Below are 20,706 nucleotides of genomic sequence, written 5' to 3'. Positions count from 1 at the left end.
AAGGACAGGGAGTAACATTTACGTAACCACTAATTGGCACATATTTTAGCCACTCATTTCAGCTTCCAGAGTCTTACCTTCCTCTCTTGCCCTAGAACTAGTAACTAAAACCAACATAATGCTGTGTTAATCTAACTGAAAATGAACAATTTATAACTTTATTTTGTAAAGATGTGGCTTATTTATGGGATTGCATAAAAATAATTTAGATTCACTACAAGGAAAATCCTCTTTTTTTCATAGACTAAAACGTGTCACAGTAAATAACAGGAAAACGGTGTTTTTTTTTTTTAAAGGTGAAGATTCATAGTAAGTTGAGGTCTTTCCAGCTCTATTCATCTCAGCAGGAAGAGGTGCTCAAGAGAAGTTAGCCATTGATGAGCCCCTCACTCAAAGTGCTGGGCACTTTGGGGATAATCTGTGGAGCAGGTTTCTTTTCTTTTCTTTTTTTTTAATCCTACAGAGTTTTATAAATGGAAAACCATGCCTTTTATTAACTCCTAAAGATGAAATAATGAACTGCTGAGCCAATTTTCACTACAGAATAGATGACAACCTTCTCTCAGAGTAGCTCTGTATAGAGTGACTACCAGGGCTGGGCTGGCATCAGACCCACTAAGCAAACTAGAAGAATCTTGACATTCTTAGAAAAAGTCACATCAAAGAGGAAGAGGCCAAAGAAATCATATACTTATTCATTTAGTTCATTCACATAAACGCATTTAGGCTCAAACTAGTCCATGCCTCCTTAGAGGAAGAAATGACTCAAACATGCTTCTAAATAGAACTAAAACCTGGAATTTTACTTGCATTGATTGGAAAACTCACTATCATTTGCTTATGAGAAGGCTGCAAAATATGTCTATCACTCAATATAGGGGTAAACTTTGTGGATCAAATTTTATTTGTAATGACAATCACAATCTGTCTTTTAATTGTCAAAATTATGTTTCATGCAAAGGGCGTTAAAGTAGTATTCCATGAAACTTGGAAGTACTTTGGCTACACTGGTTTTTTTAATTCTTATTATTAATAAGGTTTTGTTCCATTTTTAATCCTAAAATGTATCACCAGACGTGGAATTTTGCTTCTATTAAAAAAATAATTGCCAGTTGGAAAAAAAACATGACTTGGGGGGTTTGTTCCTATTCCTGCCACCTCACCCACTCCCTGCCAAGTGCAAACCTGACATCGGCCTTTTCTTCTCCCTGATGTATCTACTTTGGGGCCTTCCAGACTTGTTTTAGATCCCTTCCAGGTAAGTACTATGAGTTTTATAATATTTTAGTAACAATAACTAGCACTGTATACTCACCTCTACTACATAGGACCCAGGCAAGAGAAGGAGGTAATACTCTCCGAATTTGTTGGTTCTGTAGGGGCAGATATGTTTTCTGTCTTGGACTTCTACAATTACATTGGGTAATGGGGTCCCATTCTGATCAAACACTTGACCCTTTACACCTGCAAGGCAAAAAGAGAATTAAATGTTAATACCACCTTTTATGGCTTATGAAAAAAATTTTTTTTATTATATGAAAATCGATTTTTCTATGTAGAAAAATGTTTTTTCTTGGAATTAACTTTTACATGATCTAGTTGTACATGAGCAAATATAATTGACATGGTCAAAAGTAGTATAAATGAGGATTAGATCATTTTAATGAGGTATATGTACATTTACAGAGAAAAATCTTAAAAATATGCACAAAATTTTGCTGTTTTGAGTTAATAAAGTGAGAATGGATGGTAAACTCTTAAAAATTGAGATATAATTGAAATGACAGTTTCAAGTATACAACATGATTTAATATACGTATATATGGCGAAACTGTCACTGCAATGGGCCCAAGTAACGTGGTTACAATTTTTTCCTTGTGATCACTTTTAAGATTTACTGTTAGCAAATTTCAGCTACACGGCACAGTGTTAACTATAGCTGCCATCCTGTACGCTACAGCCCCAGGGCTGACTGGCTTTATAATTGGAAGTTTGTGCTTTCTGGCCGCTTTCACCTATTTTGCCCGACCAATGCCTCTGGCAATCACCAATCTGTGAGTTTGTTTTTTTAAAGATTTCACAGGTAAGTGAGATTACAAGGTATCAGTCTTTCTGATTTATTTCACTTAGCATAATGCCCTCAATGCCTGTCCATATTGTCATAAATGGCAAGACTTCCTTTTTTATGGCAGAATATATGAATATACCACATATCTGTTCATCCATCCAATTAAGTTGCTTTCATGAATGCTGCAGTGAACACGGGGGTGCAGATATCTTTGCAAGTTAGTGTTTTCATTTCCTTTGGATAAATATCCAGAAGTAGAATTACTGGATCATAGGGTAGTTCTATTTTTAATTTTTTTTGTAGAATCTCCATACTATTTTCCCTATTGCTGCACCAATTTATATTCCCATCAACAGAGCACAAACTCCTTTTCCAGGAGACACCAGCTTCCTGGAGGGAGGTGGAGGGACAGGGCAAAGATGGCACCCACTGGCCTCCATCTTTGGGAAGTCTTTAACACGCTGTAGGGGCGGACTGAAGCTAGCTGACTGCTCTTTAGGCCGAAGCTTTCAGACAAGGAAATAGGCCTCTTTCACTGAAAGACTGGGCACTTTTCAGTCAGCTGCCCCAGCGCTGGGCCCTGGGCATAGCCAGGTAAGTCTGAGTCCTCGAAGACCCGTTTCTCGGTTCACTATAGCCTTGTTGATGTGAGCTCTGTCGCTTTCAGAGCTAGATGTTTTGCAGGCTTGTCTCTTGATTCAGGTCTTAAAAGTTAGGGTGCCAAATGTGGGGTTCAAACATTTGCTTCTTAGGGAGAAGCTTGGAGTTGTAAGTTCCTGACTGTGGGTTGCTGTACCAGAGATGGGGTTTATGGCAGGATTTTGTCTCAGCCTCTCCCAGCCGTTTGGATGTGGGTTTTTTCTCGTTTATCCAATGTGTAGGAGTTGCTCAGGTAGTTTTTTGGTTTCTTTCAGAGACAGTTGTTCCACGTGCAGTTGTAGATTTGGTATGTCTGTGGGAGGTGGTGAGTTCAGGATCCTCCTATGTCACCATCTTGAGTCAGAATTCAGTAAACTTATTTCTGATATAATATACAATACAATCAAGCTACCAATCTGATTTATCAGTTAAATTTGTTTGTCATTGAATATTCCATTTATAGCACATATTACCAAAACTGGAGAACACAGTTGATAATCTAAATCTATTCCTATCATTTCCAAGTTGTTCACTCAGTCACCAAGCTGTACTGCACACTGCCTGCTGTAGGTGGGTTCCATAAAATCCTGAACGAAGCTCAGAAATGCCAATGTATTTACAATAAGACACTTATCTATGCAAGGGACTGAATAGAGTTGTCTCATGGTCAGGCACACTGCATGGGAAACAGTTGCCTGGAAGTGTGGACTAGATTGAGGGAGTTTTATTTCTACTGGCAGGTGCAAACATCTACAGGCTCTATGCGAAGTGCTCACTGTAAATTTTCTCATTGAATCTTCATATCCACTCTGTGAGGTAGGCAATGTTACCACAATTTTACTGATGAGGAAACTAAGGTTTTGGATTATTAAATACCCTCCTCAAGCTCACATAACCAACTAAACAGCACAGCCTGGCTCTAAATCCACACTAGTGTCCAGAGCCCACACTATATCATACCCCTCACCTCAAAATTTCAGGAATACAGTTAATGAAAAACTCCTCTCTTTTTAAATCCAATTTTCCCAGACCAGTTTGCTCACTTCAGTGACAAGTCATGTTACCTTAATGACATAAATGAGAAAGAGGCCATGATGAAAAAAGGACCCTGAACTATCCCAGTTATCCTTAGTTACTATTATTTACCAGGACAGAAAAATATAAGGCACACATTAGTTTCATTCAGAAAAGGTTAAAATGAAATGTAAAAGTTTTGACATTTACCAACAAAACTTTTATCTTGAACGTTAAGTAAACTCCTAAAGCCCAAGTTGCCTTTTACTTTTCCCTAATTCTTTTTTTTTTTTTCCTGGACCTGACGACAGGTGCACCTGTGTCTCACAGGCTTCTAGAACTCAGCACCTACCAGAGCCTTGTTTCTGGGCGCCGTGGGCCGCTCCCCAAACCTCCGGGTTCAGATCTGCTCTGAGGAGTTCAGGGGACAGAACAGCAGCAGGTAACAGCCTACCTTGCTCATCTTTGCTTCTTCCCGGAGAGGGGACAAGCAGGACGTTACAGGTGCCTAGAATTCAGACTCGCCTTCATGTCTGCCTCACCCTCATCCCAGCCCAAGCCTCGTCAACCCTCTAAGCATGACTACACAGGACCAAAGGGCCTGAGGTTAGCTGGCAGTGAGATTTAATTGAAAGAATGACCCCATCAGAGCCTTAGAACAAGCAGGAGTGAGGCAGGGCAGATGCTTGCAAGGTTTCACACAAGGCAGATGACAATGGCTTGGGCCTCACCCAGGCTCCTGTGCTCTTGGCCAGGCCCTTCCATTAGAGCAGGAGGCCTTTCCTTCCCATACAAGGTAGGCCAGGGACTCTGACCCATCTGGAAATCTCACAGACCATCTTAGCAGGTGATGAAACTGAACCAGTGAATGTGATGCAGCTTGACAAAAACATCAGTAATTTCCTTAAACCAGAGCAATAGTGGTAAAGAGATGTTTGCTTCCACTATCCACAAAGATATTCTTTGGCTTCCTACTGGGGCACCAATGTGGAGAGAACCTCTGTCAAGTAACGTAACCACACTGTATCAGGGTTTTTACATAGGATTTCATTACTAAACTAGAAAAAAAAATGCTTCTGTTTTAAACCACAAGGGGGCAGGGTTGATGTGTTTATATATACATTTTTTTTTTCTCAAAGAAGCTGTGCTCATCTAATTATAGGGACAGGCGAATAGAGGAATATTCTTTATAAAACCTTGTAAATGGACCTGTAAGCCCTTCAAATTAATAACAAATAGTAATAGTATAACTTGTATGTTATTTAATTTACAGAGCTCTGAGGACGGGCCCTGGCAATCTGTTTTAACAAACCCTCCAGGTAAGTCTGCTGCACACGTTTGAGAATGACCACTCTTGTCACATTTAGTCTGTCCATCTGTGATAAAGGCCAGACAGCTATCAAAAAATGGCTGTGGAGACTCCTAGAGCCAGGTCTTTTGGCAGAGTTGAGGGAGGGATTGAAGCTAACGGTGCTAGGTCACCACCCCAGTTCTAGAAAAAAATGCAAAATGGCATGTCTAGTGTTCTCTGGGTTTGTGATATTGTATGGCAAGTGGCAAGCAAAAATTTTTTTTTTTTTCCCTAAACAGGTGATGATGAAACAGTATCAGCCTGTTTTCCTCATCTTTTGCCAGATTTCCAGGTCGTTCAACACATCAAATCAGAAGTACCCTGGATTTAACACCCCCATGTTAAAGTAACACATAGCATGCTTTCTCTTATATGAACTGATGGGCGCTGTGTTTCTCACATGCTGCAGAGAGAATTCTGAACCATTGGTTCTGCTACTGAAAATGAGATTGAACCTAGAAAACAAAGAGGGGCTTGCACTTTCTCAACCCAAAGATTTTGCCAGATGCTCTATTTTGAATTAACAGGAATTAGTAAGAAAATCTTACAAACCTATGTGCACTTGTTTTATATATTCAATCAACGAGTCCTTGTTGTTGTTCCAGAAGCTTGGAAGCATCTCCTTGCGAGGATATTTACAGCATGACAGCTCCAATGTAATTTCAAAACACTGGGCCCAGATGTAGTTGTAATCTTGCATTCCACCTAAACACAAGCATATTTCATTTTTGTTAAGGTCTAAAACTGGAGTGAAGCCAAGTATCGCGTACCTTGGGGACAGGTGAATCAGACAGTTGCAGTGAAAGTACATGTAAACAGGAAAAGATGAATTTGACATATTAGCATGTACAGTTAGGGCTTGACATTTTATTATCCAGGCATGACCAAGCAGTCCTAGATATTCCCATATGGGCAGCTGAATCAGAGCTGACTGACATTCAGGTCTGCATCAAAATGAAGTGAGAAGCAGGGGAAGGGTCCTTTTTTTTCCTACAATCATACATTAAAAAAAAGGATTCTTCGAATTACATTTCTTTCCGAAATTAAATCTTAAACGGATATAAACTAGAGTGAGATGTCATTCATAAACACACTTATTCTGTAAAGCTCAGTATACTAATTTGGAGGAATAATAGCAGCTAATGTTTACTGAGAGTTCGCTCTTAGTGCTGTTTGAGCAGCTTTGTTATCAACTCATTTAATCCTCATGACGATTATCACCCATATTTTACAGAGGAGGAAACTTAATCAGAAACAGTAGGTAACACACCCAGGATTCTTGCCAGTGAATGGCAGAGACCGACGCGCGGGCCATCTTCCTCCAGCCCCGGGGCTCGCACCCGCTGCTCTGCACTGCGTCGAGGGTAAGAGGAGGAGGCACTGCTGACCCTTGGGAGGGGAGAGCCACGCCTCTGCTGCTCCTGAGGCTACCCCTGCCCGTGCTTGCGTCCCAGCTCTTACCTCTTGACACCCTATTGTCAAAGGGTTATAATCTTACTTCCTAAGATGTAAAACTTTTCATAGTTTAAAAGCTCTGACTTCAGGTGTATCTTACAGTGGATGAGTGAAAGACATCCTGGTGTTATTAGGCTGGAAATTTCTTTCTTGCTTGCTGGGACTTGTACTTTACAATCAGCAGCATCTTGAATTCGATGAAATCTAGTAACTTTGAAGGAAGTAGTCTCTGCCAGATTTTAATTAGCTACACTTGATATCTGCCCAGTACAATATGTATTCTCAATTCCATCAGGGTATTTGGGAAGTAAAGAAGTAAAAAAGATTTTTATGCTCAGAAAATGGTAAAAATATTATGTAAATATCGAGTAACATCCAGCCAGGAAGAATTTCTCTGTCCTTTCTTTTCCTTTACTTAGAAATTTTGTATTTGTCTTGGACCTCGGTTTCACCAAGAAGTAGAAGATGGAAAAAAAGAAGAGAGAAACAAAATAAAACGAAAGTCCTTGGCTGGATGGCTGTGTCTCAGGTAGAAAGAAGTTAAATGGCAAAACAGGTGTGCAAAGCACGCAGGATGGGGAATGCCAAGTGTGGAGAGCGTGCAGCCCTGGGTAAGGCCATGGGGCCTGGCTGACAAAACCTCCAGGCTGAGCCAGAATACTTTGTCCTAAGCTGGCTCTGCCTGCCTTTTTTTCTCAGAAAGATACACAGCTTACACACAGGCACAGGCAGGGGACAATTCCAAGTTAGGTTCCTAGTTAATCTCCCACACATCTGGATGTGTCTTGAACGTTAGACAGTGCACAGGAAGGACAGCTGTGCCGCGGGGGCAGAAGGGGCCCTTTCCTCCCTGTGGAGAGCAGTGAGCGGGGACTAGGCTGCAGCCAGAAAGTGGGAGTCCGGAGGCTGTATCTTGGACATCAGAGAAATGTTTGGGATGGTGTGGTATCTGGCTGGCCCTGGTGCCTATCGGTTGTGGTCTGTGCTTATTTATATTACCTGGAAAGCTGGCAGACGCCTGCCCAGACACAAAGTTATCAGCTTGTGCAAGACTGCTTGATAGCCTGTGCATCCAAAGTGACAAGTAGGGAAGTGGCCTGTGTGCAGAAATGCAGCTTGCTCTTGGTCGGATCAGCCTAACCAGTCTGGAAGCGGGGCCCTTTCCACTGAGGCAGTGGAAACCCAGTTCCAGCCCACTGTCTGCCCTCTGGCCCTTCTGTGCTAGGTCCCTCCCCATCTCTCACAATTTCCAGACTAGGACTCTGACACCCTGGGCTTCTGCTTATATTATTCCTTCTGACAAGACCATCCCCCCTCCCACATTCCCTACATGGCAAGTTCCTCCCTCCGCTCCTCCCTCCCTCCCCTCCTCCCTCCCCTGGCCATCCTGTTCCAAGGGGGAAAAATTAGAGGGCTTTTTTGTTTAGCCTGCAAAGTAGCTTTAAAATCAGGAGACTTCATACACATTCGGCTTACTTCACAAACTGGAAGGCCTGGCAACTGGATCCCAGTAGATCAGACAGAAGCATCGTACTTCTCCATAGTCTTCGCTACTCCTTACTGTGTTTTGGCTTCACAGATGTGTGGTACACTGTGCCTTTTCTAAACCTCTGTTTTCATTCTAATTACATTGCCATCACAATGCTTTATTTGCATATTGCTCTTCCCTATTAAACTAGGACTTAAGATCTGTGTCCTGCTCATCTTTCTTGACACAGTTCCTGGCTCCCAGGTAAATGCTGAACAAGCGTCCGAACTAAGGAGGCCTTGGCAGTGGGAACATGTTGGAGCACCTCTCCAACGACCAGTACCCCCACTGCTCTGTGATACTAGCTGACAGAGACACGAGTGAGAGGACTGTCCTGTGCCTGGCCAACTTCTGCCTACTGCAGGGTCAACACAAGCCAGCGGGGCGAAGTTACAATGAGAACAGTAGAACGGAGAAGCTCACCTCTGAGTGGATACCAGAAGTATCCATTTATAATTCCACTCTGAGACTCTAATTTAGCTTTACATGGATTTCTTTCCTTCATGGTGGGATTTCTTGAAGCGTAGGTATGTGCAAGATATTGAAAAACATCGTCATCAGGGGTTAAGCTCCGGGAGTATAATGTCCCAGTCGCTGTACATGAAAGACAAACCAAGACCTTTTAGTTGATGTGAGAGTCAGAGGAAGCACACACCGTATTAGCAAATACATCACCACATCCCACACACAGGCTCCAGTTTCCTAGAGAGAAGTCCTCTACCCACTTCCACGAATGCTCCCTCTACTCTCCTTCCTAGTGTTTAACGGACATAGACAAGGTGATAGCACACAAAACCATATTCATGTCCAAACGCCGCCTCAGTCAGCTTAAAAGTTAGTTACTTTTGCTGATTTCCTTAGGTACTGGAGGGGTTAAAGGAAGCTGCTCAAATATTTTAAGTCCTTGGTACGTACCTCAACCCACAGCTTTAAGAGTAATCAGCAATTATTACTCACATGATTCACTTTATTTTCTTTTAGCCATGTTGCCTCTTGTGGGATAATCTAAATCCCAGTTGTACTATTTCACTGATGAATGTCAAGTAATCCCACTGTTGGTTGTCAGTTTAGCCACCTTGCCATCCACCATTTATAAACTGTAGGAAGGACAGCTAGGGTCGAGGGAAGGGGCTGCTTCTACCCCTGCCAGAGAAGTTAAGTGGGGAGAGGAAGAGTTTATTCCCCTTCAGAGGCAGAGAGTTTGTAGCTTCACTCTGGACTTAGAAGGCCAGAGCTGGGCCCATGTTCACTTACCTGGAACACCATTATCAAACGGGTAACTGGCCACCAGGGCACCACCGTGAAGGTTTGCAGAGAGGACAAACGTCTCTGTATTCAGCCACTTCATGACCGCCACAGTTTCAGGCTGCCTTGATACATCATTAAATTCGAAAGCATCAGGGAAATTTCTATTCAGGTCATAGTAGTTACTATTATGCCTTTAAAAGAAAAAATTTAGGTTTTAGGTGTGTGAAGGAACAGATTCATGCAGTGTGTAGACCTTTGGTTTGGGCTCCAGGTATTTATTTGCTATCATATTTGGAAAAATATGAATACAGTGGTGGATGGTTGCCTTGGCAGCTTCCAAGGAACCACACCCGGCATTCACAATATATTGGCCCCTTCTGTGTGTGACTTGTTCTTGCAAAGGGGACAGCCATGATTGGGATAGAAGCAGAGGTTTGAAGAGTGTTTGCATTTTGGGGCTTTTCCTCTTGGAACACTCCCACTTGGAACCTTGAGACCCTGATGCTAGTAGCCACATGGAGGGTTCACAGGGGGAAGTGAGGGACCCAGGTGACAGCCAGGACTGACTCCAGACATACCATCCCAGCCAGACCCCAGCTGAAGCCCCAGACATCATAGCACAGTGATTAGCCATCCCTGCTCTGCCCTGCCCAAATTAAAAAGGTGGTGGTTTTAGGTCCCTCAGTTCTGGGGCGGTTCGGTCCATGGCGATTGATAACAGAAACAGGGACATGCTGTTTCATGCAAATGTATTTCTGAAATGTGGACGGGCCATGTTTAAATATGCTAAAAACTTGGAAGTGGAAGGAAACCAAGTGGTGGGTTTTGGTAAACACAAACTTCTAAGTGCACACATACAAACATAAACCAGACATTGAGAAATTCTAAACTTCCTGAGGCAGCTTGAAACACAATAAATTTTAAGTCAGAAATACTATAAAATTCACTCTTTGTGGGTAGTTCTCAGGCTGGCGTAATAAATCACTAGATACTTACTGAGGGGCAAGGGACCACGCTAGGCCCTGGGATTTAACAAGGAGGAACAGGGACCCTGCCCTCAGGTAGCTTACAGCTGGACATTAACAAGAAATGAGGCATTTAAAGTTGTGCTGTGAAGGTAAAGTTCCAGATGATATGAGTATAACTGGGGACCTCAAGTATGACAGGAAGCTTTGAGGAAATGCTGTGTAAGCAGTAGGGGGGATGAGTGGGAAATGCCTGAGGTGAGAAGGAATCGGGTGGTTGCAGGAGGTGAAGGAGGGTCTGAGCGGCTGCAGGTGAGATGGGGGAGAGGCCGTGAAGCTGGACTCAGTAAGACGGGCACAGGAATAAAGCAGCCTTATTCAGGATTTTACTTCTGGTTGTCAAAGCAGCGGGGCACCCTGAAGACTTTTCAGCCCAGCAATGACCTGACACAGGCTATGAGATGTTTCAGGAACTCCTTGATGGTGTCCTATCTGATGGGGGCTTTTTTGTGTTTTGTTTTTTTTTTTTTAAATAGAGATAGACTAACTCATCCTTACCTGCCCTTATTGTAAAAACAGTCAGGCTTTTGGACAGCTTCGAATCCATCTGGGTTCATTGAAGGCATGATGTGTATCCTGGTACTGTTGATTAGATTTGTGATTTCAGGGTCTTTTCCATCACTGGTTACGAGATACTCAATTAAATGGAGCAGCAGTTCCCGCCCTACCGACTGTGAGTATTAAAGAGAAAAGGATATTGTCAGGTCCAAGGAAAACAGTTCCCAGAGCACAAACTTCCCAACAAGAAACTCTGCACATGACATTTGAGACCAAAACCAGTTGTCAGACCACCATTTCTTAATATCCTGATACGCCGACCCGTGGCGGTCAATCACTGGTGTGCTGCAAAATATTTGTAAAAGGGTTTGTTTGTTTTTTTAAGTTAATTTTTGAACAAAGTACCCATCTGTAAATAACTTACTTTAAAAAAACGAATTAGAGTGGAGTAAATGTTATTCTTATTATCATATTTCCTATTTGCTTGTCTTCCAAGTACCTTCTGGCGCTGTGGAGAGAGGGTGGGGAGCTAGAAATTAGGCAGGGGAGTTGTGCACCTTAGTGAGAACCCACCGTGCATGACCCGGGGGATGAGAGACGGAAGGCCCCTGCAGTAGACATGCAGCTTTTAATAGAGGAGACTCCAAGTGTGTAACAGGCAATTTAAATAGGTTTCTGACTTCCATATTCCCCTATTTCCAAGTTCTATTTCCAAATTCCCCTCTTGCACATTTGTGCAGTTTTGACCGTATCTCTGTATTTCTGATTTCTGCATTCTCACATTTCATTTGCACATCACCCTCACCATTTTTGCCATATCTGCATATTATCTACAGTATCATTTAGTTTGTATTTTCTTTTAAGTGGCTTACTTCTTACTTACATTAAAAATGAAAAACTTTGTATAATTACCTTTTTGCTACATACGTTTCTAATTGTACAATAAAATAAAAGCCTGACTGAAAACAAACATGGTCACATTCACCTAAAATTACCTTATGTACCAATAGTGGCTGGGAAACTGAAAGCCTGTGAAAGATCTTGCTTTATAATCCCCAAGGGAGAGATCTATTATTTTTCTTATTTATTTATTTTTTTAAAGGAATTCACATTTTAGCCTTCTGGAAATATTTGATTAGGCTCTATTAATTTTCCACCATAATCCTGAGTTCAAAGACTCTAAATAAGGAATATTTACCTCCTACATATAATCAGATGCCACTGAGGGGTTAGTAAGTGGGAAATTGGGACAGCGGGTGATTAAATCTGGATGGGGCTGCTGACGCATTAAATGCAGGCAGTGGGCAGGAAGAGCACGTTCAGTTATGAGTCCACTGTAGGAGTTCATTGTTGTGACAGAAGATGAGCAGTTCCATGCTTTATGCCTCTCCTCAGCAAGCAAGATCACATTGTATGAATTTGTTATCCTAATGAACACAGAATAACTGAAAATCCGACTGAGAAAATTTTAAATAGATGAATTACGTATTTACATAAATTACACGTATTTACAGGTCGCCATAAAATTCAGAGTGGAACTGAGTTCAGTTCTGACTTCAGTTTTTCCTACTCACGTCTACCTTCCACCACTGATTTTTGTTTTTACACTCAAAATTGTCACTTGAAAAAGGTCCTTACAAACTAATAACCAAAATAAGTAAGTCACACGCTGGGTTTCCAACTCAGTGTTTTGGAAGCTCAAACACATTTGGAAGCTACTTACCGGCTCCCCTTGAAACCAGTGTAAGTGGGAGGCTGTGACTCTTAAGTTGTGAAAGGTGGCTTTAAATGTGGACAGCGTGATTGAAGGAACTCTTCTGGCAAGGGGTTGGGGAAGAGAAAAAGGTCAAGGGAAGGGAGGAGGAAGCGAGATCTCTAAATGCTGGCTGGAGACTGAAGAATGGTTCTGTTAGAGGGATGTACCAGAAAAAACCTGAGGCCCATCCGAATCCTAAGTCAAATACCGAGGGAACCACATCACAGTCCCCACGTGGTTCTAAATGTGAATTTCCCCTTAACTGCCTGAAGCCAACATGCTCAGCATGCCGGAACTCAAGACATGAGCTGGCAATAAAATTCATCCACCCACTAGCAAATGAAAACAAAGAAGAGTAAGGCGCTGTGATAAAGCTATAGAATTAACCAGATTAAGCAACTGGGGTGGTGTGGGTACAAGAAGGTAAAAAGTTAAGGTTTATACTTAACAGGGTGGGCAAAGGAGGATAGAAAAGGAGAGAAGACTTCAAAGTGCTAATTTCACTTTTCATAGCAACAGGGCATGAGACATACAAAGTTTAAAAATATTTAAAATCATTATAATTTCAAAGTTTTTTCCTAATTTTTTCTTGACTTTAGAAGACTCTTCTGATAACTAATTTTTTTTGAGAAAATACTTACCAAGCTCATTACTTCCGTTTCACTTCAGTTTTATTCCATTAAATTCAAGTAAAAGTAAATCTCATACTTTTATAGATAACATTTAATATGACACATTTTATTTTATGTCCCTTTGATTCCCTTCATTCTCTTACTACAGAAATACACAGATGTCCAGAATGGTGTCTAGCAAATATTACTAATAGTGGTTTCTGAGTGATAGTTTCTGAATGATTTTTATTTCCTCTTATCTTTCTAGTGTCACTTTTTAAAAGACAACCTATGTTGTTTTTATAAAAACAATAAAATCATGATTCTTCCAAGGAAACAAAGGTGTGATCAAGGTATTTTGTTTGTCTCCATATTCCAAAACAAATCACAAGGTTTTTGTGTTTTTTTTTCAGTAAATGTTGCCAATAAGGTACATTTTAATACCACGCATCTATATGTCATGGTATCTGGTGTGCAGTATATCAGGTATGATACACTGTTTCTTTAAGGCACATTGCCACATGATATAAAAAACTATACAAATATGTTCAGTTTTTCATTTATATTTAAGAATGCTGCAGCAAGATGGATGGACTTGAGGGAACCATGCTAAGTGAATTAAGTCAGACAAAGACAAATACTGCATGACATCACCCACACGTGGAATCTAAAAAGTCTAACCAACTAGTGAACATCACAAAAAAGATGCAGACCCACAGATACAGAGAACAAACCAGGGGTCACCAGTGGGGAGAGGGAAGGGGCAGTAGAAGGGTAGGGTTGTAAGTGGTACAAACTGTCGGCACAAAACAAGCTACAGGGATTTACTGCACAACACAGGGGTTACAGCCAACACTTTATAACAACTATAAATGGAGTATAAACCTTAAAAATTGTGAATCACCACTCTGTACACCAGCACATATGATACAGCAACTACACTTAATACATTCTTTTTTTTTAAGATTTTCCATGTTCTGTCAGACAGTTTTGGGAAAGCCTGCTCTTACCAAAAGGCACTCCCATCCCTAAGACTTCCATGCTGTGCTCCTGCCATGCCTTCCTGGCTCCTGATTGTTCTCCCTGTGACAAACCCTGTATTTTGAAGGCATAAAGAATCCAGAGAGTTTATAGGAGGGCTTTTGGGAGACTCTGAACTTCCTGGAATTGAATACAAAAAATTTTTTAACTTTATTTATGTATTTATTTTTACAATATGTTTTTAAAATTGAAGTATAGTTGACATACAATACCATATGCTACAGGTACACGGTACAGTGATTCACAGCTTCAAAGGCTGCACTCTACTTACAGCTATTACAAAACACTGGCTATAGCCCCCGTGCTGCACACCCCTGCAGCCCGCTTTACACCTGACAGTTTGTTCCCCACAATCCTCCACCTCCACCCTGCACCCCCCCACCTCCCTCTCCACATCTGCGAGTCCATCTCCTTTCTGCTACATTTACTAGTCTGTCGTATTTTTTAAGATTCCACATGCAAGCAATAATCCCACAGTATTGTCTTTCTCTGTCCGACTTATTTCACTCAGAACAGTGCCCTCCCCAAGTCCAACCATGCTGTACACCAGAAACTAATACAACATTTTAAATCAACTGTACTTCAATTAAAAAGCAAACAAACAACCCATTTAAAATATGGGCAGAAGAACTGAACAGACATCTTTCCAAAAGAGAAAATGCAGATGGCCAACAGGAACATGAAGAGCTGCTCAACATCACTAATGTCAGGGGAAATGCAAATCAAAACCACAATGAGACACCATCTCACACCTACCAGAATGGCCATCATCAAAAGAACACAAATAACAAATGTTGGCAAGGATGTGGAGAAAATGGAACCCCTGTACACTGACAAACCACAAGTTCTTAACTGCAGAGGGTGAAATAAAACTCTTGAAAGTATGATAAAGAATCAATTTAGAGTCAGATAATTTAAAAAATGGTGAGATTAACTCCCTGTGAAATTTCTCTGTTTAAGTCCTTTTTTCTTGGATCATATTTTCCTGTCTGAGTAATGGTGTATTTATGCACATATTATTCAGATTAATTCTTCCCAACCTTAATATAAATGTCTCAAATACTCATGTTTTATGTATGGACCTCCCTTCATTTAAAATTAAGTCTTGGAATATGAAACCTTAGAGAGACTAAAACTTTAAGAAAATGTGGTCAAAACAGTTTCCATTGGCTTAACCAGCCTGTCATGTGACACTCACTTCCTTTTGTGAGACTGTAGACTTAATGCAAGAAGCCCTAGAGAAGAGACTGGACGGCTGGGTGAGCACCAGCTTCTGGAGTCTCACTATCATGCATCTGGTAAAATGGCAGTAACCCAGAAAGCAGAAAATAAATTACCAGTTTTACTTCAATTCAGTCAAGTTGGAATTTGCCAGATAAAAATGGGTGTTCTAGCTCTTCTAAGAACGTTTGTAAACAACTGGAAAAAACTTTTGAGTTAACAGTCCATGACTTGGTAGTGTACGGTGTGAGAGTGAGGTAGAGGGTAGCACAAAACCCTCAGCTCTCCTAATGGCGGAGTCTGTTTTTTAAATGCTATGCTGGGGTGCAACTTCTTGGGCGGGGGGTGGGGGCGGAATAAGCCTGGCAGTTCTGGGGTTCCACGTAAGTGTGTTACAGATTTGATTCATTTGTCTGATTGCCTGGCTAAAACCTTTGTCTTCAAATGTTAGCCTAGATATTACATTACCTAGCCCACTTTTCCGTGGCCTCCCAAAGTCTGGGTTCCGTGACCTGCCTATGTGGCCCTTTAACTTTCCTCACCTCTGCGACCCTAATGCTGCTCACATACATTATGGCGGCCTGACAGACCCCGAACGACCACCCCTTCCCCTCTCCAAACTCCACTGTCTAAGTTTTGATGGCAGAGATTCTTTGTATCTGCTTTCCCTGTAGCCCCGGTACCTTGCCCGGCTCCTGGTACAGCATGTACTCAATAAATGATTGGTGATTACTGTTGCCAAATCCGTTACAAAGTTCCGACTATTCAGAGGCACTTTCTGAACACATGAGGACTTAAGGTTCTTAGCGAGGGGAGACCTACAAACGATCGTTACTTCATTGGAAGGATTTTCATTATTGAACACATTTTTACAGGGGTGGGGACCAGCAATTCTGATCATGCCAAGGACTCGGGATCTAGATACCCTGGCCCAGGCTCACCAAAGAAAAAAAAAAAAGGGGGGGGGGAGATAGAAAAAGGATAGTTGTATGAGGAATTTAATCCATGAGTAAAAGGAATTAGATACTTCTGGAATAAAGATTAGTTCTGTCTAGATCCCAAAGGAAAGAATTAATTATCCAAAGCCATGTTGTATAACCGAGAACATTTTGTCGGCATCTGGGAGAGTGGTGGAAAAAAGGGCTCAGGAAGTGGCAAGCTTTAATTTTTGGTTTTGTCTTAGTGAGTTTGGAACCTCTATTGCATGTTGACTATACATCCCAAGATTTTCCAGGACAGGCCCTAATTTTGGATATTATATCCTCTTGGTCATGTTAAATTATTAAAATACCATCTAAGTACAGACATTTAGGCATACAACCTACATCCCAAAAACTGCCTCTTATACCTAGAAGGTGTATTAAAACCTTTTATCTTTTATTTTTAGGTTGAAAAATATGATCACTATTATCCAAATTCTTGCAGTGCTTTTCAATTATATATCTGGAATCCAATAAACTATAAATTAATGCCACCAAGTATGAAATTCTAAGTGTGATATGGGTATTTCAAAACTCTATACCCAAATAAACCCTCAGAGTAAAAATAATTCATTGTTATTTAAGAAACAGAAGCTTAAAAAAAATCTCTAGGAAAAAAAAAAGAATCAGAATTGGCAATTCAGTTAAGCTTAACAGACTCATACTGAGTACCTACTCCCATACCTCTTAGAGACCACGGGCCCTGCGGTCAGGGGAACTTTGTGCACCCGACCTCCAGACCTGCACTTTGCCCGTTACTGGATTAGCTTAAAACTCTAGGCACCCAAATTTCCAAGCTCACAGTCATGCCTCACTTCAGTATTCCCATCAGAGAGGGATTATAGGTGTTTTAACAATCTAGAGATTGCCTGAGTATAAGAATTATTTTCCCTGCAAAAATTTTTAAAACACGGGACAGTAGATGGACACCAAAGAACAGGAGGGCTTGAGGAAGGAGCAAGGAGTGATTTTCCAGGTTTCTCTCCTGTACCCACGTTTAGGCTGAGGGTATTAGCTGTTTCCAGTTTCAGGATGTGGTCCCAGAGTTCGGCAGAGCTGATTTTAGATGACAGGTTACAGTTTACTACAAAGCCAGCCAGTAGCAGAATGAGGTGGGGGTGGAGGGCAAGGCGGACACAAACCCTACTCCCAAACAACGTGGATGTTTGTGGCGTAAGGGCTGGGGAGAGAGCCCCGCCCATCCCTGCCGAAGAAAAGCAGTGATTAGACTCAGGTGTGCCAGCACCACCAATGAGAAGCCTGTGGAAAATAAACCTACAGCCGGGGCTTCCACGATCTGACATGCTGATGTGTGTACAAACAAGAACAACACCTGTCAGACTTACTAAAATGAGAAAGATTAGAACCTCAGAAATATGTCTCCCTCGTTCTGAAAAAGCATGAACAGCAGGTGACAAAGGCTTATCAAAGGTGGCAGGTCGCCTTCTGTCAGCTGCCCAGTGTGATTCCCCAGCAATCAAGGAGGGGAGGCGGGCAGCAGGCACGAGAAAGGGACAGGTCTGGGAGGTGGAGACATTCACCCTAGTCTTACTCTAAGAGTCGCTACTCCTTCACATGATGAATGAGCCTCATCACAAGGGGCTGGAGCAGATGGGTATCCATCCAAAATTAATTTGAGATAGATCATAGGCCTATATATAAGAAGGAAAACACTGAAAAACAGAACTTTCCAAAGGCAGTGGAGGGCATCAAGGTGGCAGAACCAAAGTTGGGTAAAGCTCAGAGCTCAGGCCCCGAAGACCAAACAAAAACCTGGGTTCCCTTCTTGGTAAATGCACTAACAAACACGCCTTCTGCAGAAGTGAGCAAAACAAGTGATGCCCACAAAGCACTCAGCGCAGTCCACGCTCACTGAATGTTGGCTACTGTTACTCCCTTCTTGTCAAGCAACAAGGGAACCGGGATGCCCGATCAACGCGGCTTCCTGAGGACGTGAGCCCACGCCCTGCAAAGTGACGACAAGAAGAGTGTCATACAAAACAAGAGGTTTGAATTCACTTCCTTTGTAACAATTCTCACCTGCAAATGGGCTGTTTGAAGTTGATCTGGCTACGCATGGTGTGCTCTGTGCATTCCTGAGTGCAGCCATGCTAATGAGCCTGAACCCTCAGCAGCGGCCACGTCCACTCAACTTCACTGTTCCAGACACGCACTGTGGCCTGAATCCCACCAACCTTTAGATCTAACTTCCAGTTTGAAGTAAACAGAGGGACTAGAGGCACAAATTTGATGATATTATAAGGAAGGAAACAAAAAAATCCAGATTGTGGGACATTCTGCAGGACACACAGTGGATCAAGGTCTCTTCGTTAAGCCTAGCGCCATGAAAAGGTTCTTTAACGGCCAGATTGAAAGTGATACAAGGGACATGTCAACTACGTACGACGCACGATCTTGGAGGGATCCTGACTGGATAACGTGGGGGACGTTTTGAGGACGACTGGAGAAAGCAGAACGTGGGATGTAAGATAAAGATAGGTAAACATTTACTGACATGTAAGAGTATTACCTGAACAAGCCCGACAAATGGCAAATCGGCACAGCTCATTTGGTGAAAGTGCTCACGAACACACGCACGGGCAAATGTCGGGAAGGAGCAGTGATGAGGAATTAAGAGTCCTAATTTATAGGTCAGTGTGCGATGTTCTCTTTTTTTATTTATCTGTATTTCTTCTAAGATGTACATACGTTGATTTTGTAATGGTAACTGGTTATTTTTAATTTAACAAAGATCTGATTCTAAAAGAAGGCATAATGAAGGAAGGTGAGAATCTGGGGAGGGAAGTGGTGTGTGTGATCAACAGAGTGGGGGCTTCCTGGTGGTGCTGGTGCTCACTGTCATTTAGCCACGGGGCCACGTGTGGGGGACACACACACACACACACACACACACACTCCCTCTCTCTCTCTGAGGTGGGGTCCCGGGAAAAGCAGAAACATTGTAAAAATACTGTGGTCAGTTCTGTCCACCACGCTACTCAGTACACATAGAACCCCTGGGGGATTCTCTGCACAAGGTCCACAAACTCCTAGAAGATCCATGGGCCCTGAGATCAGTATTTAAAGTCTGTGCCAGAATCTAACCGAAGGTTAAGAACCACTGCCCCAAATGTTAGCTCTGCTGCTTTTTAATTCTGGGTTATTGAAAACGCTATTGAAAGAAGGATGAGGAAGGCGCTTAGACCCTCTAATCCAAGTGACCCTTATAAGGCCATCAAGCCATCACTTTCCCCAGCTGCTGGTGGCACCAGGAGGGCAGAATATACAAGATCTCACAGTCAGGACAGTAAGTTTCTCAGTGGCCCCCAGAGCCACCAGACGCTGCTACCAGCTGGGACACACAGAGGGCAACAGGACTTCAGGTCCTCACTCCCCAGACTCACTGGGACCTTCTCCCCCTCCATAATCTCAGTCCTTAGCCATCCTCAAAGAATCAAAGTGAACCAGAGAGCCCTGATTTGATGGGATACAGTAACTACCTGGAGGGCAAGATGTCAAAAATTTGGGAAAGTGCGAGCAAACTCAGGGGTGAGTGAGGTGAAGGGCTCTTCTTTATCTTTGGAAGTTTCCGCTCAGAGGATTAATTTCTGAGCAGCAGGTTGCTACCTCCGAAGTGCCGGGAATTCAGTAAAAATGGATTCCATGGGACCTTGATCAACTGACTAGATAAGCTAAAGGGAAAGGAAGCCAAGGCTGCTGTCTGTAATGAACAGTTGTTTTATTAAAAACAACTTTGGTCAGACTCCCAGCAATATTAAGTCTTTCAGATCAGAGGCTTTTATGTTAAAAAAAAAAAAAAAAGTGTAACAGGAGGATTGAACTTCCATCCACCCAGAAATCAGGTTCAAAGACCAACCACTCTCTTGGAGGCAAGTGTTGGCACCTGTGCTCCAGCGGCAAGAAGCGCCCCCTCTCAGCAGGACAGGTTGAGCAGCGTGCCTAGGAAAGGCAGAATGTGTGTCACACGGGGGGGGGGGGGGGGGGTCCTGCTCCTGCAGAGCCTGGGTTTGGGGACGGTGAAGGCAGGACAGGCTCAGCGTCTGAGTAGTGCCCGCCACCCACACTTGCACACTCAGAAGTGTTTTCACAAGTCAGTGGGTTATACTTATTGGAATAGGCATTCATGCTGGCACTCCTTAAAGTTGAGTGTGTTTTATAAGGTGTTACATCTTCTTCTGTCAATGTTTTTTACTGTGAAGACAGGGGACTACCTCCTCCCCGCCCCCACTGGTTGTCCAGAGGTACGGAGT

The 20,706-nt window shown here is 42.4% G+C and overlaps 1 protein-coding gene and 1 long non-coding RNA gene across 8 annotated transcripts in view; one reads left to right on the top strand and one right to left on the bottom strand.

Annotated features, from left to right (window-relative positions):
• CPM (carboxypeptidase M) overlaps window positions 1-20,706 on the bottom strand; it is a 76,825-nt gene that overhangs the window by 4,480 nt on the left and 51,639 nt on the right. For 3 of the 4 annotated variants that reach the window (XM_064491701.1, XM_064491700.1, XM_064491702.1), the window contains exons 4-8: window positions 10,827-10,999; window positions 9,310-9,494; window positions 8,479-8,649; window positions 5,625-5,777; window positions 1,316-1,464 (exon numbers count right to left, since the gene is read on the bottom strand). In XM_064491701.1, the coding sequence (XP_064347771.1) occupies window positions 1,316-1,464; window positions 5,625-5,777; window positions 8,479-8,649; window positions 9,310-9,494; window positions 10,827-10,999 (831 nt within the window). Of the gene's footprint in view, window positions 1-1,315; window positions 1,465-5,616; window positions 5,778-8,478; window positions 8,650-9,309; window positions 9,495-10,826; window positions 11,000-20,706 lie in introns of those variants that run through there. The other variant, XM_064491703.1, reaches the window with a different exon arrangement.
• Window positions 1,460-9,421, top strand: LOC105101082 (uncharacterized). Of its 4 annotated transcripts, none has more exons than XR_004140171.2 (4): window positions 1,460-4,163; window positions 4,995-5,040; window positions 5,312-7,056; window positions 8,246-9,421. It is a non-coding gene; the product is annotated as an uncharacterized LOC105101082 (long non-coding RNA). The 4 variants fall into 4 exon arrangements; XR_004140170.2 differs by lacking the exon at window positions 8,246-9,421 and having other exon boundaries at window positions 1,460-2,662; window positions 4,033-4,163; window positions 5,312-8,219; XR_004140169.2 differs by lacking the exon at window positions 8,246-9,421 and having other exon boundaries at window positions 5,312-6,436; window positions 6,947-8,219.

This window comes from Camelus dromedarius, chromosome 11, assembly GCF_036321535.1.
Source record: "Camelus dromedarius isolate mCamDro1 chromosome 11, mCamDro1.pat, whole genome shotgun sequence".
In the NCBI taxonomy this organism is placed as follows: Eukaryota; Metazoa; Chordata; class Mammalia; order Artiodactyla; family Camelidae; genus Camelus; species Camelus dromedarius.
Note: the sequence above shows the minus strand (reverse complement) of the source record. Positions and strands in the feature narration are given on the sequence as shown.